The 24,101-nt window shown below is 42.1% G+C and overlaps 2 protein-coding genes across 3 annotated transcripts in view; one reads left to right on the plus strand and one right to left on the minus strand.

The window, feature by feature from the left end:
* LOC126336366 (dehydrogenase/reductase SDR family member 11-like) overlaps positions 1-14,988 on the minus strand; it is a 34,423-nt gene extending 19,435 nt beyond the window's left edge. The window contains exons 1-3 of the mRNA XM_049999972.1: positions 14,691-14,988; positions 5,670-5,832; positions 563-692 (exon numbers count right to left, since the gene is read on the minus strand). Coding sequence (XP_049855929.1) covers positions 563-692; positions 5,670-5,832; positions 14,691-14,828 — 431 coding nt within the window. The 5' untranslated portion in view covers positions 14,829-14,988. The remainder of the gene's footprint in view (positions 1-562; positions 693-5,669; positions 5,833-14,690) is intronic.
* Positions 1-24,101, plus strand: part of LOC126336364 (dehydrogenase/reductase SDR family member 11-like) — a 477,124-nt gene that overhangs the window by 238,313 nt on the left and 214,710 nt on the right. The window lies entirely within an intron of this gene.

Below are 24,101 nucleotides of genomic sequence, written 5' to 3' on the forward strand. Positions count from 1 at the left end.
AATATGGTAATCTTATTAGGCGCAGACTGAAACTTGACTATAGACTAATGCAGACTGACTAATCAGAGGTCTGTACACTCGTTATAATACCTCGCGCGTTCAGGTATCACTGCGCGAGTGTGATCCGCGAGGAGAAAATGTTCTACATTAGCAGCAATCTCATTGCTGAGAGACATATTAATACGCGGATCGGCGAAAGCAGAATTTGGTCCGTCTCTAAGGCAGCGCCATCTCATATTGCGTAGACTGACGAGCGCTGCGCCTGCGGTGTTGTGCTTAGCGGGGCGCGCTCTATTGGGGAAGTTGTGTACGCGCTGACTACACATAACTATGTACACAACATTCTGTACGACTACTAGCTTGCACTAAGAAAGCGCGAGAATATGAAAATCTTGTACATGATTGTTGACAGCCAGATTTAACATTGCGGGCTGCATAAAACAACATCGGTAGGAGCAGCTCAATCGCCCTGTGTAACTACAGAAACAACATTGCCAGTTGAAATACAGAAATGGATGGAACTATGAGCGCGATGATGACACAGGACGTGCCACAGACCCACCTGTTGATGTGGATGATGAAGCCGTCGTCGACTCCTCTCTTCAGCATGTCCTGCACGGCCTCCCTGGTGCAGATGCTCAGACCCAACACGTTCACGTCCAGGATGTGCTTCCAGTCTTTTGTCTTGCCATCTGCTCATGAAAACAGACAGACAACACAAGAATCGTTACCGTTTCTTAAAAGTCAGGAAACTTACGTCAAGAAACAGTCAGGCAACATATTACTACATCCCACATAGACTATTTCACTTTGCACGCGGACCCACCGACGTTTGTTCTCCTTCTGCACGATTTTGAATGGTACTTTAAATGGCGGTAAACGATAATGGAACGTAAGGTACCCACCACTAAACACCATAACGTGGCTTGCGGAGTGTAGATGTGGCTGCAAGTATAGTGCAAATCACAGATTAGAATTGAGGACTCCCTCGAATTATGTCACTGAGCGTCCATGGAACGGGATTAACCTGTGCATAAATGGACTATGGCCTCCTTCAACACGATGTAAGTCTCCATGGTAGTTAACACAAGATTACAGAAATGTGAGGAAGTCCCTTCCGTTTTATCATTTTTTTACCAAACTGGTCGTGTTCCTTAAATACCGTTCACATCGTTTCATCTTGAGCATACTATTTTTTTTTTTTTGCTACCTTAGGAACATTTTTTTACGTTTTTGCAGAAACAGTGTCAAATGAGGTTCAAATAATGAATTTTTCACTCTACAACTGTTGTGGACTGATATGAAACTTCCTGTCAGGTTAAAACTGTGTGCCGGACTTTTGCCTTGCGTGGGCAAATGCTCTACCACTGAGCTACCCAGGCAGAAGAGCTTCTGTGAAGTGTGGAAGGTAGTAGGTAAGATACTGGCGGAAATAAAACTGTAACGACGGATCGCGAGTCGTCCTGGGGCTGCACTTGCCAACGAAAGGCAAAGGTCCCAAGTTCGAGTCTAGGTCCGGTTAAAATGCCACGAAGTTTCGTATCAGTGCACCCTCCGCTGCAATGTGAAAATTTCATTCTGGAAACATCCTCCAGACTGTGGCTAAGTCATGTCTCCTCCTTAACATCCTTTCTTCCATGAGTGCTAGTCTTGCAAGGTTCGCAGGAGAGCTTCTGTGAAGTTTGTAATTTTATCTTTATCATCCAACTTTTTACTTCCACAGCGGTAGTTTCTTTCTGAAAGCTGAAATCTTGTCTAAGAGTTGCCAGTTGTCGATATCAGTACGTTACATGAACTGAATTTTTCAAAGGTGTCACAGAGATACGATAGCTTCAAAACAGTCACTGTCTATGAACTTTTCGAATGACAGATCATACATACTTTTCGACACATTACCACGTGAAAATGGACAACTTACATCCTCGAGCAAGTACAGAGAAATATCATTGAAATTATAGCTGAAGCATTTAAAGCTTCATTCCCAGTAATCTGAATCCTTGGTAGGTAGCTCCTTTAATTGTGCGTAGATGAAATACTTTATCAACAACGCACTACCGTCAATAAAGAAAGTGTGAACAAGAAATAATAGGGTACGAACTCAATGAAACTGACGCTTGTAGCCTATGTAAATCCGTAAAACGCTTACGATTTCCATATATTTTCCTAAATAAAAGATGAATCAAATAAAAGCAAACACGTTCATTAAGCAATATTAGTGGACAGCGTTTAGCCTTGAGGATAGTGTATCTAGGAGCAACTAAAGTTTCCTGGCCGGTGTTTCAATCTAGCGTTGCATTTTTGGGTCACACGAAGGAATGTCCACTAGAAACTGTCATAAGAAATTTCTGGCGTTTCGTATAGTTTTTGTTGTTGTGAAACATTAGGTAGTATTTTGTGCAGCATTTGCAAATATTTTGAGCTATACACACTTGTGTTTTGCATAATACGTTAAATTTGTTTGGAAGATATTTCTAATTCTTCAGTTATAGAATTTTATGCTGAGTAAAATTATATTTATTTTTAATACTAGTTGTATAACGTGTTGACGGTTAATCCATATTTTGTCAGTCGCGCACCATCTTGTACCTAGAGAAGGAAGAGGGACTTCTACCATGGAACATGTATTATTAAGAAATCAACTAAGTTCCTTTAATGCCTCAACAGTTTTACCTCTTTTGGAAATGGAAATTTCTGTAAGTTTCCATAACATCTATTTCAAAATGTATTTAATGTATACCTGGCTTTGACAACGATTCTATTAATTTGTTTTCACTACTAATTGTTGACGTAGAGCAGAGTAATAATGTAACAGATAGACAATTAAATCCAGTATTGTCAGAAACCTTTTAAAGTGCAATGGAGTAATTGTTCCTAGGTAGATGACCGTGTGGTACCTTGGTACATTGTTTTCAGATTTAGAAAACCCTTGCTTTTCCTGGAAAAGGCTGCAGCACGCATGAAGTGACTGAAACGCGTTAAAATCGTATTACACGGTTGGCTGCAACCAGGAGTCTGAAAAGAGATCCACGGGTGAACGCTTTCCCCTAGTGATAATTTATAAATACACTGCTCAAAATAATGACTTTGGACGTCTGCTGTACTGCATTGAGCAATAATTGAGAAATGGTATGTTATCAAATTATACCTTATTCTTCAACAAGAAAACGTCATTCCATCCTGGATCTTTGACATAAAGAACCGAAATGTCGGGCAGGTGTCAAAAATAAAATGGCAAAAAATCATTCAAGCCGTCATACCGGATATTTTTCATTGGACTTGGAGAGCTTCAGTAACGTTTATGGCCTCCGCGTGCGTTTATCACTGCCTGAAACGTACGTGGCATGCTCCGTATAAGACTACAGAGATCGCCTTTTGGCATCCGTTCCCATTCTTCAATGAGAACCCTTGAGAGTTCTTGGGAAGTCTGTGGTGGAACAGGACGACAACGAAGACGTCTGTGAAGCACGTCGCACATATGGACGATAGGGCTTTGGCTGGGACTCGCCGCCGGCCATTCCATTACTTCACTGTCTAGGCTTCGTTAGACACCCCTGCTGACGCCACCATACGGACGCTGACATTAAAGCAATTCTGGGCCACCACCATGTCCAGCAGTCACCACATGGTCCAACGGGATCTGTTCGGTAATGCGACCATGGACAGCGACAAGATACGTATGGCTGGTCACAGAGCCTTGTAAATCTGGCAGGTACTACTGACCACGGGGCTTCGCATACGAACATGGTCATCACCTTGTGTCAGAGGATATCTGGATTCATCTGTGAATAAAACAAGTCGCACGTGACGAAGTCGCCAGTTGACACTGGAGTGGAAGAACTGAAGGCGAACTGCTAGATGGTGTCGTGTCAGAGCGGGCTACACGAACACGACGTCTGGTTAGTGAGGTCCTTTGTCGTAAGTCTCACTACAGTCTGATCGGACACAGCGGGGCAGTGGTCCTTCCGAAATCGTCTTGCAGTACATGGGTCTTCACGTGGGGTTGTAGTGCTCGTCTTGTGTACAAACCTGTCTTCCTAATAGGGCGTGCATAAGCTATGGATTACACATGGGGAGGCTTTGGTACCTTCAGCAACACGACTGAGTCCACCATTTCGGGATCAAACAGACTGCCCTTGCAACTTGCAGTGCATTAAGATGTCGTATTGCCTGTGCTTCAATCAATACTTTGTCCAAAAATTACAACTACCATCCGTGTAGTGCGCTAGAAAACACTGGGATCGTGGTCCTCACTTCCTTCTGAGGACACTGTAATGCACAGCTCAGCCAAAATATGACCACCGGTACCGCCTGTATCGAAATATACACTACTGGAAATGGAAAAAAGAACACATTGACACCGGTGTGTCAGACCCACCATACTTGCTCCGGACACTGCGAGAGGGCTGTACAAGCAATGATCACACGCACGGCACAGCGGACACACCAGGAACCGCGGTGTTGGCCGTCGAATGGCGCTAGCTGCGCAGCATTTGTGCACCGCCGCCGTCAGTGTCAGCCAGTTTGCCGTGGCATACGGAGCTCCATCGCAGTCTTTAACACTGGTAGCATGCCGCGACAGCGTGGACGTGAACCGTATGTGCAGTTGACGGACTTTGAGCGAGGCCGTATAGTGGGCATGCGGGAGGCCGGGTGGACGTACCGCCGAAATGCTCAACACGTGGGGCGTGAGGTCTCCTCAGTACATCGATGTTGTCGCCAGTGGTCGGCGGAAGGTGCACGTGCCCGTCGACCTGGGACCGGACCGCAGCGACGCACGGATGCACGCCAAGACCGTAGGATTCGACGCAGTGCCGTAGGGGACCGCACCGCCACTTCCCAGCAAATTAGGGACACTGTTGCTCCTGGGGTATCGGCGAGGACCATTCGCAACCGTCTCCATGAAGCTGGGCTACGGTCCCGCACACCGTTAGGCCGTCTTTCGCTCACGCCCCAACATCGTGCAGCCCGCCTCCAGTGGTGTCGCGACATGCGTGAATGGAGGGACGAATGGAGATGTGTCGTCTTCAGCGATGAGAGTCGCTTCTGCCTTGGTGCCAATGATGGTCGTATGCGTGTTTGGCGCCGTGCAGGTGAGCGCCACAATCAGGACTGCATACGACCGAGGCACACAGGGCCAACACCCGACATCATGGTGTGGGGAGCGATCTCCTACACTGGCCGTACACCTCCGGATCTGTCCCCCATTGAGCATGTTTGGGACTGGATGAAGCGTCGTCTCAGGCGGTCTGCACGTCCAGCACGAACGCTGGTCCAACTGAGGCGCCAGGTGGAAATGGCATGGCAAGCCGTTCCACAGGACTACATCCAGCATCTCTACGATCGTCTCCATGGGAGAATAGCAGCCTGCATTGCTGCGAAAGGTGGATATACACTGTACTAGTGCCGACATTGTGCAAGCTCTGTTGCCTGTGTCTATGTGCCTGTGGTTCTGTCAGTGTGATCATGTGATGTATCTGACCCCAGGAATGTGTCAATAAAGTTTCCCCTTCCTGGGACAATGAATTCACGGTGTTCTTATTTCAATTTCCAGGAGTGTATTTAAGACACCGGCCATAGATACAGATATTCCTCTAATTCTTTGGAACAGGGTAGATTGACACTTTCGTAGGCTATTAAATAAGTGACATAAGATAATGCGAAACTCTTACCTATAAGGCTGGTAGTCGGGAAGACACCAGCGTTGTTGATGAGGATGTCGACGCCACCCAGGTTGTCCTTGATCCACTTGAAGGCAGCCAGGATGCTGGCTTCGTCGCTCACATCCCCGGCGATCGCGTGCAGCTTGCCTGGCGCGTCTTTGAGTGCCAGCTCCTGTTGTGTAGCAAAAACATCTTGCTATACAGAGCGTATCGAAAGGTATGTTATAAGGCGTGGCGTATGGTACGTGGGTACTATGTGACCATATTTCGCTAGTAAACCGCCTCGTTTGCGTGCTAGCCTCCCTGAAACGTAGAGGAGGACGAAGACAGTTTGGACAATAACAGCTAGGCAAGGAGTAAAGGAGGCAAAGCACATTACTGTCAGTAAATACCAGCTTAAGTGACTTACAAAACGCTCTCAACGTGACCACCACCATCTTAGATACATTTTTAACATAGCCTGATGTTATCTTGCCCAACCCTTCTACAGATGTACTGCATATCGCGGGTGACACAACTGGAATATCACATTCAAAAACTATTTACAAACTCTCGGACTGGCTGTATCGAAGAACGTTGTGTTTTGCGTGATGTCCAGCTAAGAGGAAACCCATTGTCACTATTACCTGATTTTAATTGATTAATTGCCTGTTAATAATAATAATGACGTGTGACGAGGGACTCCCGTCTAGGAGACGGCTCGCCTGGTGCAAGTCTTTCCATTTGACGCCACTTCGGCGTCCTGCGCGTCGATGGGGAGGAAATGATGATGATTAGGACAACACAACACCCAGTCCCTGAACGGAGAAAATCTCCGACCCAGCCGGTAATCGAACGCGGGGGCTTAGGATTGACAGTCTGTCGCGCTGACCACTCAGCTACCGGGGGCGGACAATTGCCTGTTTATGAACACTGTTTCAAAAATCAGAAGTATTGGCAACTACCAAAGTCTGGTCAAATTTCAACACGGATCCTTCGTTCAGGCACGTTCCGCTACCGCCGATTTTTCCGGCAGTTGTAGCCTGGTATGATCGCTATGTTCCAAGCACCTGTCCTGAACTGTGCGAATCGATCAGGATTATAGTACCCAGAATGGAATTTTCACTCTGCAACGGAGTGTGCGCTGATATGAAACTTCCCGGCAGATTAAAACTGTGTGCCGCAATGTCCTTTCTTTCAGGAGTGCTAGTCCTGCAAGGTTCGCAGGAGAGATTCAGTAAAGTTTGGAAGGTTGGAGACGAGGTATGGTCCGGCACACAGTTTTAATCTGTCAGGATGTTTCACGATTAAAGTACAATGTAAAGTAGATGGCATATGACAGCTATTGCCCTAGACTGCTCCCGCCAGTATTACAGTAAAGCGAGCTGTACTGGTACCAGCCGGAATACAGAATTTTGTTTTGTTGTCCCCGCGCTGTAAAAATATCACGAAAATCGTGGTTATCAAAAAATTTACGTAATTCTGGGAACGTTCGCAATCACATGCAGAGCAAAACACTAGAGACTAGACTGCACTAAGAGCGAGAGATTTGCTTTCACTATTTCCTTCTTTTCATGTAGGCAAAATGCATCAAAAGGTATGTTACAAGGCGTGATGGTTGGTTGTTACGTACCATATGAGCATATTTTGCCGATAAACATATGTTAGAAGACGCCTCGTTTGTGTGCTAATATCTCTGAAGTGTGGAAGAGGTAGTACATAGTTTGGACCACATAAGCTAGCAAGTAGCAGAGGAGAGTGACTTCGTAAGCTTTCCCGGCGTAATAATTCTTCATAGTCTCTGTATTATTCCACTCTCAAACGGCTCTCGGGAAAAACGAGCACTTAAATTTTTCTGTGCGAGACCTGATTTCTCTTACTTTATCGTGATGATCATTTCTCCCTACGTAGGTGGGTGCCTACAGAATGGAGAAAACTGGCGATTGAAATGCAATGGGAAGATTCCGTCGCAACGGAAAACGCCTTTGTTTTAATGACTGCCATTCCAATTCATGTATCATGTCTGTGGCACTATCTCCCCTATTTTGCGATAATACAAAACGAGCTGCCCTTCTTTGTACTTTTTCGATGTCATCCGTCAGTCCCACCTGATTTGGATCCCACACCGCACAACAGTGCTCCAGAACAGGGAGGACAAGTGTAGTGTAAGCAGTCTCTTTGGTAGACCTGTTGCACCTTCTAAGTGTTCTGTCAATGAATCGCAGTCTTTGGTTCCAGATTTGTGTGACTTAACGCGTAATCCAAACTTAGAGGATTTGTTTAGTACTCATGTGAATAACTTCACACTTTTCTTTATTCAGGGTCAATTGCCACCTTTCACACCATACAGATATCTTATCTAAATCATTTTGCAATTCGTTTTGGTCATCGGATGACTTTACAAGACGGTAAATCACAGCATCATCTGCAAATAATCTAAGAGGGCTGCTCAGAAAGTCTCCTATGTCGTTAATATAGATCAGGAACAATAGAAGGCCTGTAAATGTTCCTTGTGGGACGCCGGATATTACTTCTGTTTTACACGATGACTTTCCGTCTATTACTACGAAATGTGACCTTTCAGACAGGAAATTATGAATCCAGTCGCAAAATTGAGATGATATTCCATAGGTACGTAGTTTGGTGAGAAGACGCTTGTGAAGGATGGTGTCGAAAGCCTTCTGGAAATCTAAAAATATGAGATCAATTTGACATCCCCTGTCGATAGTACTCATAGCACTCATCATTTCATGGATATAAAGGGCTAGTTGTGTTTCGAAAGAACGATATTTTCTGAATCCGTTCTGACTATGTGTCAATAAATCGTTTTCTTCGAGGCACTTCATAATACTACATGTTCCAAAACCCTACTGCAAATCGACGTTAGTGATATGGGCCTGTAATTCAGCGGATTACTCCTATTTCCCTTTTTGTGTATTGGTGTGACTCGAGCAATTCTCCGGTCTTTCGGTACTGATCTTTCTGTGAGCGAGCGGTTGTATATAATTGCTATTGTATCATCATACTCTGAGAGGAACCTGACTGGTATACAATCTGGACAGGAGGCCTTGCCTTTATTGATTTCAACTGCTTTGATACACCGAGGATATCTACTTCAATGTTACTCGCCTTGGCAGTTGCACTTGATTGGAATTCAGGAATATTTACTCCTTCTTCTTTGGTGAAGGAGTTTCGGAAAACCGTGTTTAACAACTCTGTTTTAGTGGCACTGTCATCAGTTAGTTTACCGTTGTTATCACGCAGTGAAGGTATTGACTGCGTCTTGTCACTGGTGTGCTTTATATATGAGCAGAATCTCTTTGGGTTTTCTGCAAGATTCCGAGACAGAGTTTCATTGTGGAAATTATTAAAAGCATCTCGCATTGAAGCACACGTTATAATTCGAACTTCTGCAAAACTTTACGAATCTTGGGGAGTTTGCGTTCTTTCAAATTTGGCATAGTTTTTTCGTTGCTTCTGCAACAGCGATCTGACCCGTTTTGTGTACCCTGGTGATCCAGTACCATCACTTATTAATTTATGTTATATATATCTCTGAACTGCGGTCGATACTATCTCTTTGAAATCATTCCACATCTTTTTTACGATTACGTGATCAGATCGGAAGGAGTGGAACTGTCTGTTAAAAAGGCGTTAAGAGAATTTTTATCAGATTTTTTAAACATATGTACTTTGCGTTTCTTTTTGATCGTTGTGGGTGTTACGGTATTCAGCCTAGCAGCAGTTGTGGTCGCTAATCCCTGTTTCGCCATGATACTCCCTTTTTGTCCAGGACTGTTTGCTGCTAAGAGGTCAAGTAAGCTTTCGCAACCATTTCCGCTTCAAGTGGGCTCATGGAGTAATTGTTCAAAATAATTTTCTGAGAAAGCATTCAGTACAATTTCGGATGACTTTTTATGCCTGCTGCCGGCTTTAAAGGTATAATTTTTCCAGCATATCGAGGGCAGATTGAAGTCGCCACCGACTATAATTGTATGAGTGGGGTACTTGTTTGAAATGAGACCCAAGTTTTCTTTGAACTGTTCAGCAACTATATCTTCTGAGTCGGGTGTCGGTAAAACGATTCAAGTAATAATTTAGTCCGATTGTCAAGTATAACCATAGTTCGCAGGAACAATCTAATTCAATTTCATTACGAGGTAAACTACATCTGACATCAATAAATACTCCACCATTAAGTGTGTTGAATCTATTCTCTCTGCACACTGTTATGTCTTTTGAAAAAAAATTCGGCCGAACTTATTTCCGGCTTTACCCAGCTTTCCGTACCATAACTATTTGAGCTTCAGTGTTTTCTGTTAGGGCTTGGAGCTATGGTTCTTTCTCAACACAGCTCCAGCAATTTACAACTACAATACCGATCGTTTCTGCAAGTACCTTCTGTGTTTTATCTGAACCCTTTTAGACGGACGCTCTTTCTGTGGCTTCCTGAGACCCTCTAACCTAAAAAAACCGCCCAGTCCCTTCCACACAGGCCCCGTGTAGATAATGGACAGAGGGCTGGAGGCGATGGAGAGAGAAAAAAGGAGAATAAGATGGTCAGACAAAGGAGGGAAGAAATGGTGGGCAGAGAGAGGGGGGGGGGGAGGAGGAGAAAGAGATGGACAGAGGCAGGGGAGAGAAGGAGGGTAGGACGTATATCCACTTGCCATACAAAAAACGTGTCCTTCCTCTTCTCTTTCTCTTTACATTTAACCAGACTGAGTAACGGCAACGTATGGCCAGCAACAGCTACGTAGTTCAGTAATAAATGTTGCCAACGCAAAATTCGTATAATATTTTATGTATGCTCAATATAGAAAATATAATGGGAGCAAGATTTTCTAAGAATAGCATGGTAGGGCAGAGAGTTAGCTACTGCCAGTAGTTCAGTGGTAGGTTTGTCTTATCAGAACTGATAACAAACCAACACTAGGAGTTCGTACTGCTGTTACAATCTGAAGAGACCGAGATAGTATACAAGTATATCGAGCAGGTAATTCAGTATGTAAAGGGAGGTGAAAATATAATAATACTGGGAACTGGAAATAGGTAGAAGGGGAACGAACAGAAGACAGAGTTATGATAAATATTGGGCATGATAGTAGGAATGGCAGAGGAGAGAGTTTCGTCAGTTTCAGTTAGCAATAGCGAATACACTGTTCTAAAATCACAAGAGGTATACTTGGAAAAGACGAAGACAATGGGAGATTCGAGCAGGATTGCATTGTGGTCAGCCAGAGATTCCGAAATCGGATATTAGATTTGTAAAGTGTAACCGCGAGTAGATATAGACACAGATCAAAATTCAGAGTAGACTGAACTTTAGGAGAATAATCAGGAAGAACTAACGTGGAAAGAAGTCAGATACTTAAATACTGAGGAATGACGGTGTGCATTTGAAGTTCTTCAAAAATGTTCAAATGTGTGTGAATTCCTAAGGGACCCAACTGCTAAGGTCATCTGTCCCTAGACTTACACACTACTTAAACTGACTTATGCTGAGAACAACAGACACACGCACAGACACACACACCCTTGCCCGAGGGAGGACTCGAACGTCCGGTGGGAGTGGTCACGCAATCAGTGACATGGCGCCTCGAACCTAGCGGCCGATCCGCTCGGCGAAGTTCATCAAGACAGTAGATACTGCGCTAATGAGCTCAGTTGAACGGAAGTAGACATGTCTAAAACAGGGCAAACACGGAAGACAGTCTAAGGAGTAAAGGTATAATGGAGTTAACGGAGAAGAGATATTTCAAGTGATCAAAGAAAGAAGGAAATACAAAAATGCGCTGGAAAAGACAGGATTAAAGTAACATAATTCACTTAGGAATGCAATAAACATAAAATGCTAGGCGGCTAAGGCAAACCGCCTACAGGAAAAATGTAAAGAAACAGAAAGACGACTTATCCCGGAAGGACCCAATCAGCTTATAGGAAAGTCAAAACACTTTTGGTAAAATTACAAGTACAGCAGCGAACAGTAAGAGTGCAAGAGGAGTTTCTCTGTTAATCACAAGGGAGAGAGTGGGAAGGTGGAAAGGGTACACTGAAGATGTCTACGAGTGGAGATACCGTCTGATGACGTGCCAGAAAAAAATTGGGAGTCGATATGGAATACACAGGTCATCCAGTATTAGAGATAGAGTTAGCATAGCTCTGGATAACTTGGGATCAAATAAGCCGTAAAACTTAGATGACATTCCTCCGGAACTTCTGTTGGAAACAAAATATTATTCCATGTGATCTGTAGAATACGTGGGGCTGGACGCATGCAAGCACACTTTCTGGAAAATATCTTCCACGCAATCCCAAACGCTGCAAGGGCGGGTAAGTAAACTATCGCACAATCAAAGTAACAACTAATACATTAAACTTGCTGAGAAGAGTAATAGACTGAAGAATGGAAAAAAATTGACGATCTGTTAGATGACAACCAGCTCGCCTTTTGGAAAGGTAAAGTTGGCAGAGAGGCACTTCTGAAGTTGTGCCAGGCAATGCAAGGAAGACTGAAAAAAAATCAAGACACCTTGATTGTATTTGTCTACCTATAAAAGGCGTTCGACAGTGTAAAATAGTGCAAGATGTCGGAAATTCTGAGAAAAATAGGGGTTCAAATGGTTCAAATGCCTCTGAGCACTATGGAACTTAACTTGTGAGGTCATCAGTCCCCTAGAACTTAGAACTACTTAAACCTAACTAACCTAAAGACATCACACACATCCATGCCCGAGGCAGGAACCTGCGACCGTAGCAGTCGCGCGGTTCCGGACTGAAGCGCCTAGAAAAATAGGGAAAGCTGGATAATAGGCAGTACGCAAAAGAACCAAGACGGAAGAAATAAGAATAGAAGACCATAAACGACGTGTTCAGATGAAAAAGCGAGTAAGAAAAATGTGCAGCATTTCACCCCTACTACTCAATCTGTACATCAAAGAAGCGATGATGAAAATAAAAGATTGGTTCAGGAGTGGGATTAAAATTCGAGCCGAAGTTATATTATAGATACGCAGATACAGGGAGGGGGAATCACCTCCTCGCTCTTCACTTTACAGACCTGTGAAGCAGGAAATTGCATTACGATAATCTGGGGACGTACTTTTCCTCGCGCCTCTACCCTGTTGAAGCCCGAGAGCGCTATTTATCCCTTAATACGGCTCTGTTGCATTTAGACGTGGTAGACACATTTAATATTCGTTCTTAAGCTTCTTCATTTGGCAGTAAACATTAATTTTATACCATTAAAATACTACCATGAATTGATTTAGCATGTATTTGAGAAATAAAAGGTCAAAACCTGTCTTCCTTTGTGACAAATGATACAGTCTCACTACCAAAAATATTTTAAGCTGACCGATTTTCAAAATGAAGTGGGAGACACCGGTCCCATGAACCAAACTAGATCCATGTTTCTATTTGAGCCTAGTTTCTTCATAGTGAAGTATTTCGTTTTTGAATAATTTTAACAGAATGGTAACGATGGAAACAAGTAAAAAAATCAGTGCCAAAACATTTATTTTCCTGGCAATGGGAAACATGATATAATGCACACAAGTTTTCAACATAAAATATGAAGATGACATACCACCTAACAGTTTTTCTACATTCTGTGAAGTTTTCTGGGGCATATATGGCCCACTATATACAAATTACGTACAAACCAGCAGAATTGCTGAGATGTGTAGTAATAATTCCAAAGAATGTCTGTAATGCATAAGGAAACACAGTTACTTCGACATTCTTGGAATCGAGAAAATAGTGATTTGAACTGGTTTTCATGCAATAGATACACTATAAACACCCGCCGCCCCATCTGATCGTTCATAGCCTTCTATATATCAAACCGCTGTTCCACCAAATTTTTTTGTAGTTTTCGAAAACGTCTCCCTACATGGTAGCACTAGAGATATAGACGTTTCAAAACTCGAAACTGCATTTTTTTTTTTTTAGCGAGACTTATCTATCCCGTCAACCACGAAAGAGTGGTTTTCTAATATCGTTGCATGTTAGTTCACCGTTGTGACATCAGTCACAGTTCTTTGAATACTACTCTAGGAAACTAACATGCATCAAGATTAGGAAATAGTGCATTGATAATGGATAAACACTAGCCGAAATCTCAATGTGAGTAATAAAACCTACAAAAGAAAAAAGGACGACTGATTACTACGCTCTATAATTCATAAATCACAGAACAGTCACTGAGTGCACCCACTTTCCTAATGGAAGGTAACCTGCTGAATCTTCGACTGTTTTATAAATTATAGATCGCAGCAATCAGTCGTCCTTTTCTTTGTAGGTTTTATTACGCAAATCCAGATTTCCATTAGTGCATAGCCATTATCATTGCACTATTTTCTAATATCGTTGCATGTTAGTTCACCGTTGTGACATCAGTCACAGTTCTTTGAATACTACTCTAGGAAACTAACATGCATCAAGATTAGGAAATAGTGCATTGATAATGGATAAACACTAGCCGAAATCTCAATGTGAGTAATAAAACCTACAAAAGAAAAAAGGACGACTGATTACTACGCTCTATAATTCATAAATCACAGAACAGTCACTGAGTGCACCCACTTTCCTAATGGAAGGTAACCTGCTGAATCTTCGACTGTTCCCTTCCCTGCAACGCGAAAACTATTAATCCCAGAGAAAATATGAACAAGACTTTTTTGTAGGAAATTGACGGCAGGTAAAATTTGTACTCAGAAATATTTACGCTAGATGCCGCAGTTTTCGAGTTATAATATCGACAGCTTCACTCTACACCAAAGGTCATGAAAAGCGGTATCCCTACACGAATGTTGTTATAGCCGACTGCTTTGATTTCACCACTGTTTGTATGTCTTCACTGCATTGTTTGTCACAATTCTGTTTCGATATTTACATGTCCCACATCTAATATTACGCTAGAGAGCCACTATATCTTCTTACTCAAGAATGAGCAGCAGCTTCACCACAGTCCGTAGAGTTACGATTTAAACGTTTTGTTGATAACAGAAGGGTTACCCCGTACATACTACAGTGCTGTAGAATCCTTACCTTAACTTTTTCGGCCCTCCTGGCCATTCCCACGACGGTGAGTCCATGCTTGAGCAGCGCCTGCACTATGGCAGCGCCGATGCCCGCGCTGGCGCCAGTAACCAGTGCTACGCGCCCTTTGTATTTCTCGATGCCCATCGCTGTGTCAACTGGCTTACTGGCGCGGCTGTGTGGCTAGCTACACGAGTCTGCGGAAACTGCAAAAAGTCCAGCAGGTACCGCCGTTTTATCTGCGCAACGCTAAGCGTATTGCGTCACCTGTTAAGGCCACTGGCTCTGTGTGGCCAGCAGAATACTCACGCACTGCCTCGGCGCATTAGCAGATTTTGTGACGTCATAATTGCTACGTCATGCAACCTTGTCTCTCTATGGCGTCGAACAATAGGTTTCGCCACGACCTAAAAATTGATCTAATTGACAGATCGCCGGGTCACTTCAATCGTAAAGAGACGTATAAACTTTTCGATAAGTAACGAAGTATATCAGTAGTGGATTGAGCTTTTGATCCAGTTTATTTTCAATTAATTGTTAATAACATTATCATTTTGCTAATTCTGAGTTCCTCCGTTTGTAGCAAAGGAAGCTGGGACCCATTCCCATTTTGTTTTATTATTCCCCTCCTTAAATCACCTTCTTTTCGTCACTTAATTGTCATTGGTTTTTAGTGAGAGATGACTCATAAGACAAAGTTGTCATTCCGTAATTCCGAGTATAAGACCAGGCCCAACTTTGCTAAATTACCTTAGTCAGAATATTTTCTTAATATAATTTTAGCCATTTCAAGTATCTAGTTTTGTTAAAGCTCTATTCAGTTAACTGACGGTAATTATTTTCTATTCCAGTCAGATTGATGACATGTAAATATATTAACTACTACATTACTAGTAACGTTAGGCAAATAACCAATAGAAATCCTTAAAGTATTCGTGTTGATAATTTCCAAAACATGGTAGGAACATAAAAACTTAATTAGTTTCCACGTAATTAACAGTATTATTTATGGTATTGTTTATTTGGCTATTTTTGCAGTTTCGTCATCAAGAATGATTATTTCATCAAAACTCTCGTTGTAACGTAAAGTACAGAGCAAAGCCAATTTTCCTGCACTCTTTAGTTAATTTGAGATGTAAAATTCTCACTGAAAATTATCTGTAAGTATTTGTATGGGGTGTAGCCATGTATTGAAGTGAAACGTGGACGATAAAAAGTTTGGACAAGAAGAGAATAGAAGCTTCCGAAATGTGGTGCTACAGAAGAATGCTGAAGATTAGATGGGTAGATCACATAACTAATGAGGAGGTACTGAATATAACTGGGGAGAAGAGGAGTTTGTGGCACAACTTGACTAGAAGAAGGGTTCAGTCGGTAGGACACGTTCTGAGGCATCAATGGATCATCAAGACTTAATTAGTTTCCATCTAATTAACAGTAATTTACAGAAGTATGATGAAGATTAGATGGGTAAACTGGGTAACTAATGAAGATATACGCTACTGGCCATTTAAATTGTTACACCACGAAGATGAAGTCCTACCGACGCGAAATTTAACCGACAGGAAGAAGATTCTGTGATATGCAAATGATTAGCTTTTCAGAGCATTCACACAAGTTTGGCCTCGGTGGTGACACGTACAACATGCTGACATGAGGAAAGTTTCCAACCGATTTCTCATACTCAAACAGCAGTTGACCGGCGTTGCCTGGTGAAACGTTGTTGTGATGCCTCGTGTAAGGAGGAGAAATGCGTACCATCACGTTTCCGACTTTGATAAGGGTCGGATTGTAGCCTATCGCGATTGCGGTTTAACGTATCGCGACATTGCTGCTCGCGTTGGCCGAGATCCAACGACTGTTAGCAGAATATGCAATCGGTGGGTTCAGGAGGGTAATACGGAACGCGGTGCTGGATCCCAACGGCCTCGTATCACTAGCAGTCGAGATGACAGGCATCTTATCCGCATGGCTGTAACTGATCGTGCAGCCACGTCTCGATCCCTGAGTCGGGGACGCTTGTAAGACAACAACGATCTGCACGAACAGTTCGACGACGTTTGCAGCAGCATGGACTATCAGCTCGAAGACCATGGCTGTGGTTATCCTTGACGCTGCATCACAGACAGGAGTGCCTGCGATGGTGTACTCAACGACGAACCTGGGTGCACGAATGGCAAAACGTCATTTTTTTCGGATAATCCGGGTTCTGTATACAGCATCATGATGGTCGCATCCGTGTTTGGAGACATCGCGGTGAACGCACATTGGAAGCGTGTATTCGTCATTCCCATACTGGCGTATCACCCGGCGTGATGGGTTGGGGTACCATTGGTTACACGTCTCGGTCACCTCTTGTTGGCACTGACGGCACTTTGAACAGTGGACGTTACATTTCAGATGCGTTACAACACGTGGCTCTACCCTTCATTCGATCCCTGCGAAACCCTACATTTCGGCAGGATAATGGACGACCGCATGTTACAGGTCCTGTACGGGCCTTTCTGGATACAGAAAATGTTCGACTGCTGCCCTTGCTAGTACATTCTCCACATCTCTCACCAACTGAAAACGTCTGGTCAATGGTGTATCTGTACACGCCATCCAAGCTCTCTTTGACTCAATGCCCAGGCATATCAAGGCCGTTATTACGGCCAGAGGTGGTTGTTCTGGGTAGTGATTTCTCAGGATCTATGCACCCAAACTGCGTGAAAATGTAATCACATATCAGTTATAGCATAATGCATTTGTCCAATGAATACCCGTTTATCATCTGCATTTCTTCTTGGTGCAGCAATTTTAATGTCGAGTAGTGTACTAAAGTGAATTGCGAAAGACATCAGACTTAGTCAATTCGGAAGTGAAAATAAGTGTGTTTGTGTGGAGAAGAGGGGAGGGTGATTAAACTGTAGATGGAGACCAAACTTGAAATCGGTAAGCACATACCAGTGGATGTAGGTAGCGGTAGTTTCGCAGATGTGAAGAAACATGAAATAGACTAACAGGGAGAGCTGCATTAAACCAGTCTTTGGACTGAAGATCAAACACTACACGTACTTAACAATGTGAAACTTTAGAAGTCATTTTTGCAAAGCTGTTTAAGTACTGGGCCTGAAGCTCTCTGAAAGTCAGTCTGTTCCGAGATTTCGAGCGTCGAATTTGTGTCTGTCAAAACAGCCATAATGTAATGGTTCAGTGGTATGTTGTTGTGAATAAGAAGACGGACAGTGAAGTAGGACAATCAACAATGATAGCTGATTAACTTTAATATTGTATAAAAGTGCTACACGTATTGTTCATCTGAGTGAGACCGTTGTACTGCACAATAAGTATTGATTAAATTACGTAAATAAGAATCGGACTGACCACAGCTAATTCAGTGAGGAGGTACGGCGTTTATGGAAGAACATTTCAGGGCACTGTAAGGAACAGAACACACATTCCGTATCTGCCGACCACCTTATTGAAAACAACCGCCGTCCTAGTGGCATAAAAACAGACCTCCAGATCCTACAACACAGTGATCATCTGTATCAATTTTTATAGTAATATAAGAAAATTACGACATCCAAAAAGCTATCACAAATTGCATAGAAGTTATCAATCACCAAACGGTGCCGCTGCTATGTAACTGAACAGTAATCAACAATCAAAATTAACTGTCGGACAGCACAAAATAAAACCCACACACGCGCACGCACGCACGCACGTATGCGGAACGAAAACAAACTGAACAGATTCAAAGTTCGACGACGTTAAACCAAAACAAAACTGTAAACAAACGACAGTGAGAAGTGCATCAGAAACGTAAATTCGTGCAGTGAACCGTGTGCCAAGCCACACCGGCCTGTACTCACAAATGAGCGGAAACAAGTGAGTAAACAATGTCAAAATACGAAACATAATCCATGAATAACAAAATACACCAAATAGTTTTCCACACCCTACGTTTCACAAAATTTTTAGCGATGTCCACGGGTCAGTCTAACAACACAAATCACAACAACACGTTCGGCAGACAAAAACAAACCTGTCACAGCTCAGGACTAGCCAAATACTAAAATGGTAAGGCAAAAACGGGCATATGACACGATTTACGGAGCTAAACATACATTTTAATAATTGGGTTATAACCAAACTTTCAGTGTAGACGATATGCTAATGTACATCATGTTTGCAGATGACATGGTGTACTAATTTAGACCTGTGGCTGATTTCGGTTGGCAGCCATGGGACACACATACAATGTAAAATAAAATGTAAAGTGTATATGTAATTGAAATAACAACAAATTCAGATGGAACGTATTTCGTAACCTAAAAACAACCTGCATACATGTACTTCAGAAAAGTAAAAGACAAAACCCACCAAGGACACAACAACTCCAGCGAAACAGGTTTGAGTGTTAAAGAAAAACATTATATGTACTTGCAAAAAGGCAGACTCATCCTTGATTCATTAATAGGTGTATTTAAAGTGGTACGTTATGTAACGTCGTGAGTTTCGTGGTAGCGAAGTTTCGTGAACAGATCTATTCGAAAATCTGAGTGATAGACTCGAATGAGATATTGTTTCAAGACCTTTGGCATTGGTCTTGCGTAGAAATAAAGGGTTATGAAATTAATGTCACAGCAGTAGTTCTGTGTGCCGCTATCTGGTACAAAGTTATTGTCTATTAAGGCAACAAATGTCACGTAATTCCTCCATTTCTGTAGCCCGAAGAAACTGTATGCCGATAAACTGTGCACGCGAGGGATAAGACCATGACGCCGCACTGCACTTCGGCACACGCTACAATCATATCTCCCGCCGATCAGCGGCTAAAAAAGCGCAGTCATCCCGGCTTGCAAGAAAAGGCAGCCGTCGCTGTAACTGGCCTCGCACGTTGTGCAACTCATCGCAACTCATTTGGTTTCTAACGTTCCTTACGTCGTAGGCAGTACTAATTACACATAAAAATAGGCATACCCACCAACTCATCCGATTTAGGAAAGACACTGCCGATTGCATTATTTTTCCCGATTTTTAGCCACTTATCGTCAAACCTAAGACATTTTTTCCAGAAAACCCGCCATTTCAGTTATTTTTGGCAAATGGCGGAACGTCGTTGGCTCATTCGCTTGTTTTTAATCGATATGCGTATCGAAGTTTATGCAAATCAGTAAGTCGCCAGCGATCTACATATCGATTATTCTTTATCCTGTTCTCGTGCATCTTGTAGGTATTTCACAGTTCATATTACACCTTCTAGATGATGTAGCGGGGACTCAGCAGATCAAGTTTTGCATAGGAAACCATATCGGCAAAAGCCATCCGCCTACGCTACAGAGCGTCAAAGTTATAGACGCCGGCGCCTGTAAATGTATGTGTATACATGGTAATTCCGTGATGATGTTACAAATTTGCAAGAATAATACAGTAGGATAAATGTATCAATTTCAGGTAAGGGTACCTGGATCGGAAACTGGGGAGTCAAAAGTTACAAGCGAAAATCATTCTGATTTCCCTGATAAGGGAATACATATACCGGTACTGTTGTTGCTAAGAAAGTAGTGCACGGGAATTTTCCGCTTCAGTTCCAACAAAACATCATCACACAAATTTCTTCCTTGATCTCCACTCCAGAATGATTAATCCCGCTCTGTCATCACAGAAGCAGGAGTAACTGCACATCGTGCAACTCCTTCTAATCTTCCGATAAATTCTGAAAGACAGAGCTTATCATCATCATCATCATCATTTTCTTCTGGTTTGCCAACTCCATCATAAATCACCGGTGGAGAGAGAAAACTTCAGCTTGCCATCTGACTTCACCAGTTCATCTCAGTCTGAGGAGAAGGAAGAGTAAATTGCGTTTTGAAAACTACCAAAGAAAAATGTTCAAGGGTTGCAGAAATCCTCTGGATGTCCATACAAACCTTCAAATCCAGAAGAGGATTCATCTTCATAATCACCTGGGGCTGAGTTGGAGGAATAAAACATACCTCGTGGTCCAGATATTACGACCCTAGATCTGCCAAGAAAGGGTAATAGACCACGCGTGATAAGTACAAGTTAGGTTTCACGATATTCATGTGGAGGTTGACGGTCGTAAATAATTCCACTGTGGGAAATGTATGTAACAACCACCAGAACAGTTAAAAAATGTAATCTTCCGTACTGTGTTCAACTGTATGACAGTTTGCAATGGTTCACTTAACCCCCTACACAAATAGCCCCATAAATTATTAATTTTCCTCCAGTTTCAACATTTTAAATTTTTATGTCTGCAATGATGAAGAACAGATCTTCACCATTACAGTTTAACGCATCTAATAAAATATTTATTACCCCTTTGGCAAATGATTCCTTTAGCCCCCAAACCCTACGAGGAAAGGTCAATGCTTTATCAAGTAAGTGACATGTAAGGAACAGAAAAAGTACAATGTACTCAATTCAAAATAAGCATGAAACTAATAAAAAAATATTCAAAATTAAAGTTTTACATCGTTAACAACCTACTAATAAAGAAACATTCAAAATTAAAGTTTTCCATCGTTAACAACCCACATTTGATGTGTTTTCAACATAAAACATTGTTTCAGATTAAATCACATGAAACGTTGACTGTTCATAGATGAAGATTAACTTTCAATGGCGTTTGGATTAGCTACAAGGTTGTGTTTAATCTTGTACAGTTGCTGGCGAGTTATCTCTGAAACAAGTTTGGAGATGAAGAGCCTGCATCTTGGCAAACAGACAAGTCTGCTATTGTTTTTCTTCAGACGCGGAGTAATGAGAGAAGAACTTTAGCCAGTGCATTTGGTTGCAGCTTTTCGATAGATTTTTAACATATATTCAGAACACAAACGTAAATAAGCTGGAAACGCATAATACATCATAATGCAGTTAAGTTACCCTTCGCAAATATGAAAAAACAGAAAATATTGAAAACACCTGGACTATACTGAACTACCAACGACGGAATTTTATTAACAGTCTTTTTCGAAGTTTTATTTCAATTTTATCCAAATTTTGCAGCTTCAAACGTGACTGTATTCAATACACTCGAGGTATGAAACAAAAAACGCATTCAGTTACAATTTTTCGTGTTTTATTCAGTACACGATGCATTTCGGACCCTGTGGATCCATCTTCAGGTGTAATTCGTCTTAATACATGCTTTATTTGTTCTCTTGAATGAGAAGAAATGCATATTCCTGTCGCGAAAAGGTTCGATGTTAGGTTACGAATTTCGTGAGTCAGACGCGGAAATACGTGCGAAATAGTGGAAAAGATGAACAGTGTAAACTTACCAAATAACCCAAGAAAAGCGTTTTTCTTGGAATATTTTGTAAGTTAACACTATTAATATTTTCGACTATTTCGCACATATTCTCTGCATCTGACTTACGAAATTCGTAACCTAACATCAAACCCTTTCGTGACAGGAATATGCATTTCATCTCATTCAAGAGAACAAATAAAGCATCTACTAAGACAAATTACACCTTAATATGGACCCACAGGGTCCTAAATGCATCATGTACTGAATAAAACACGAAAATTTGTGACTGAAGGTCTTTCTCTAAGTGTTAATGGCGTCTCGAAAAACACAGGACTCAGTAGAAATGAGACTAGAGAAGGTACGCACTTTCGGCAGTTCATAACCTAACAATTCGTTTATTCCTAGTTTATAATCGACTTGCTTTACTTTTGGAACGTGGTACGTAATTGAGTACGACTGATGTAGGACGGAAGGATACATACCCACAGATCGATAGCTAGTACTGAAATACTAAATTCTGTGAAGTCTAAACACAATGAAATATAAAATCTGCATTTTTCTGCTGTTACGGTGCAGTTTGTGCCCCAACCCACAGGCAATTTATTTTATAATGTAGTATGCACACTCAGTAGTCACGACAGTCAATTCCTCAACGCTACATGAAAACTGCAGACAATATTCACTGCTGCCAATGACTGCACTACAAATTACTTCATTGCGCTCTACCATTTTCCTAGAGTCTCAATATCCTAAAGTCTCATTATCCAATGAAAACATTTAACGTCTTCGCCCTATATGTCCAAATTCCTGTTACTAATTAGCTCTTAACCTAACCTGCCGTACTTCCAGTAAGCATTGACTATGCTCATTTCTAATATCGAATAGAGTGCCCGATGGCCCGTCCTCGACATCACTATTCAACATCCCTTCAACTTTCTTCACTGTTTCTACCAACAGATCCGCTGGACTTCCTCGATCTTCGACACAACTTACCCTTCTTTGTTTTATTATCAGTCCGCTGTTGACACTACCAAATTCACCTCCTCTGGAATTACCATTTTCCGTTGGTAATTGTAATAACAAAGTGCTCGGATTAAAAAGGATGTAAAACAGAGATGTAGCCTTTCGTCCATGCTTTTAACGTATACATCGAAGAAGCAATGATGGAAATAAAAGAAAGATTCGGGAGTGGAATTAAAATTGAAAGTGAAAAGATCTCAAAGGCACAATTCGCTGATGACATTGCTATCCTCAATGAAAGTGAAGAAGAATTACATGATCTGCTGAATGGAATGAACAATCTGACTAGTGGAGAGTATGGGTCGTGAGTAAATCTAAGCAAGACGAAAGTAACGAGAAGTAGAACAAATGAAAACAGCGAGAAACTTAACATTATGATTGGTGGTGAAGAAGTGGATGAAGTTACGGAATTCTGCTACCTGGTCAGCAAAATAACCAATGACGGACGGAGCAAAGAGGATATCAAAAGCAGACTAGCCCTGATAAAAAGGGCAGTCCTAGCCAAGAGAAGTATACTTGTATCTTAATTTGAGGAAGAAACTTCCGAGTTGTACGTTTGGAGCACAGCATTGTAAGGTAGTGAAACATGGTCTGTGGGAAAAACGGAACAGGAAAACATCGAAGCATTTGAGATGTGGTGCTACGGACGAATGTTAAATTAGGAGGGCTGATAAGGAAAGGAATAAGGAGGTTCTGCGCAGAATCGGAGGGGAAAGGATTATGTGGAAAACATTGACAAGAAGGAACAGGATTGTACGACATGTCTTAAAACATCAGGGGGTAGCTTTCATAGTACTAGAGGAAGCTGTAGAGAGTAAAAACTGCGGAGGAAGACAGAGATGGAATACATGCAACAAATAATTGATGATACAGGTCGCAAGTGCAACTCTGAGATGAAGAGATTGGCACAGGAGAGGATCTCGAGGCGAACCGCATCTACCATGTCAAAAGACTGATGATTCAAAATATATAAATAAAATAAAAAAATAAATCGTTAAGTCGCATATATACAACCTTTCACACGGATAAACACATCAATAGTTCTTCCATCCTCCGTTAACGCGTTGCATCCTAAGTATTTACAATTAATTTCTTCATCTTAGTTTAGTAAACTAAATGTATTTCAAATCATC

This window comes from Schistocerca gregaria, chromosome 2, assembly GCF_023897955.1.
Source record: "Schistocerca gregaria isolate iqSchGreg1 chromosome 2, iqSchGreg1.2, whole genome shotgun sequence".
Taxonomy (NCBI): domain Eukaryota; kingdom Metazoa; phylum Arthropoda; class Insecta; order Orthoptera; family Acrididae; genus Schistocerca; species Schistocerca gregaria.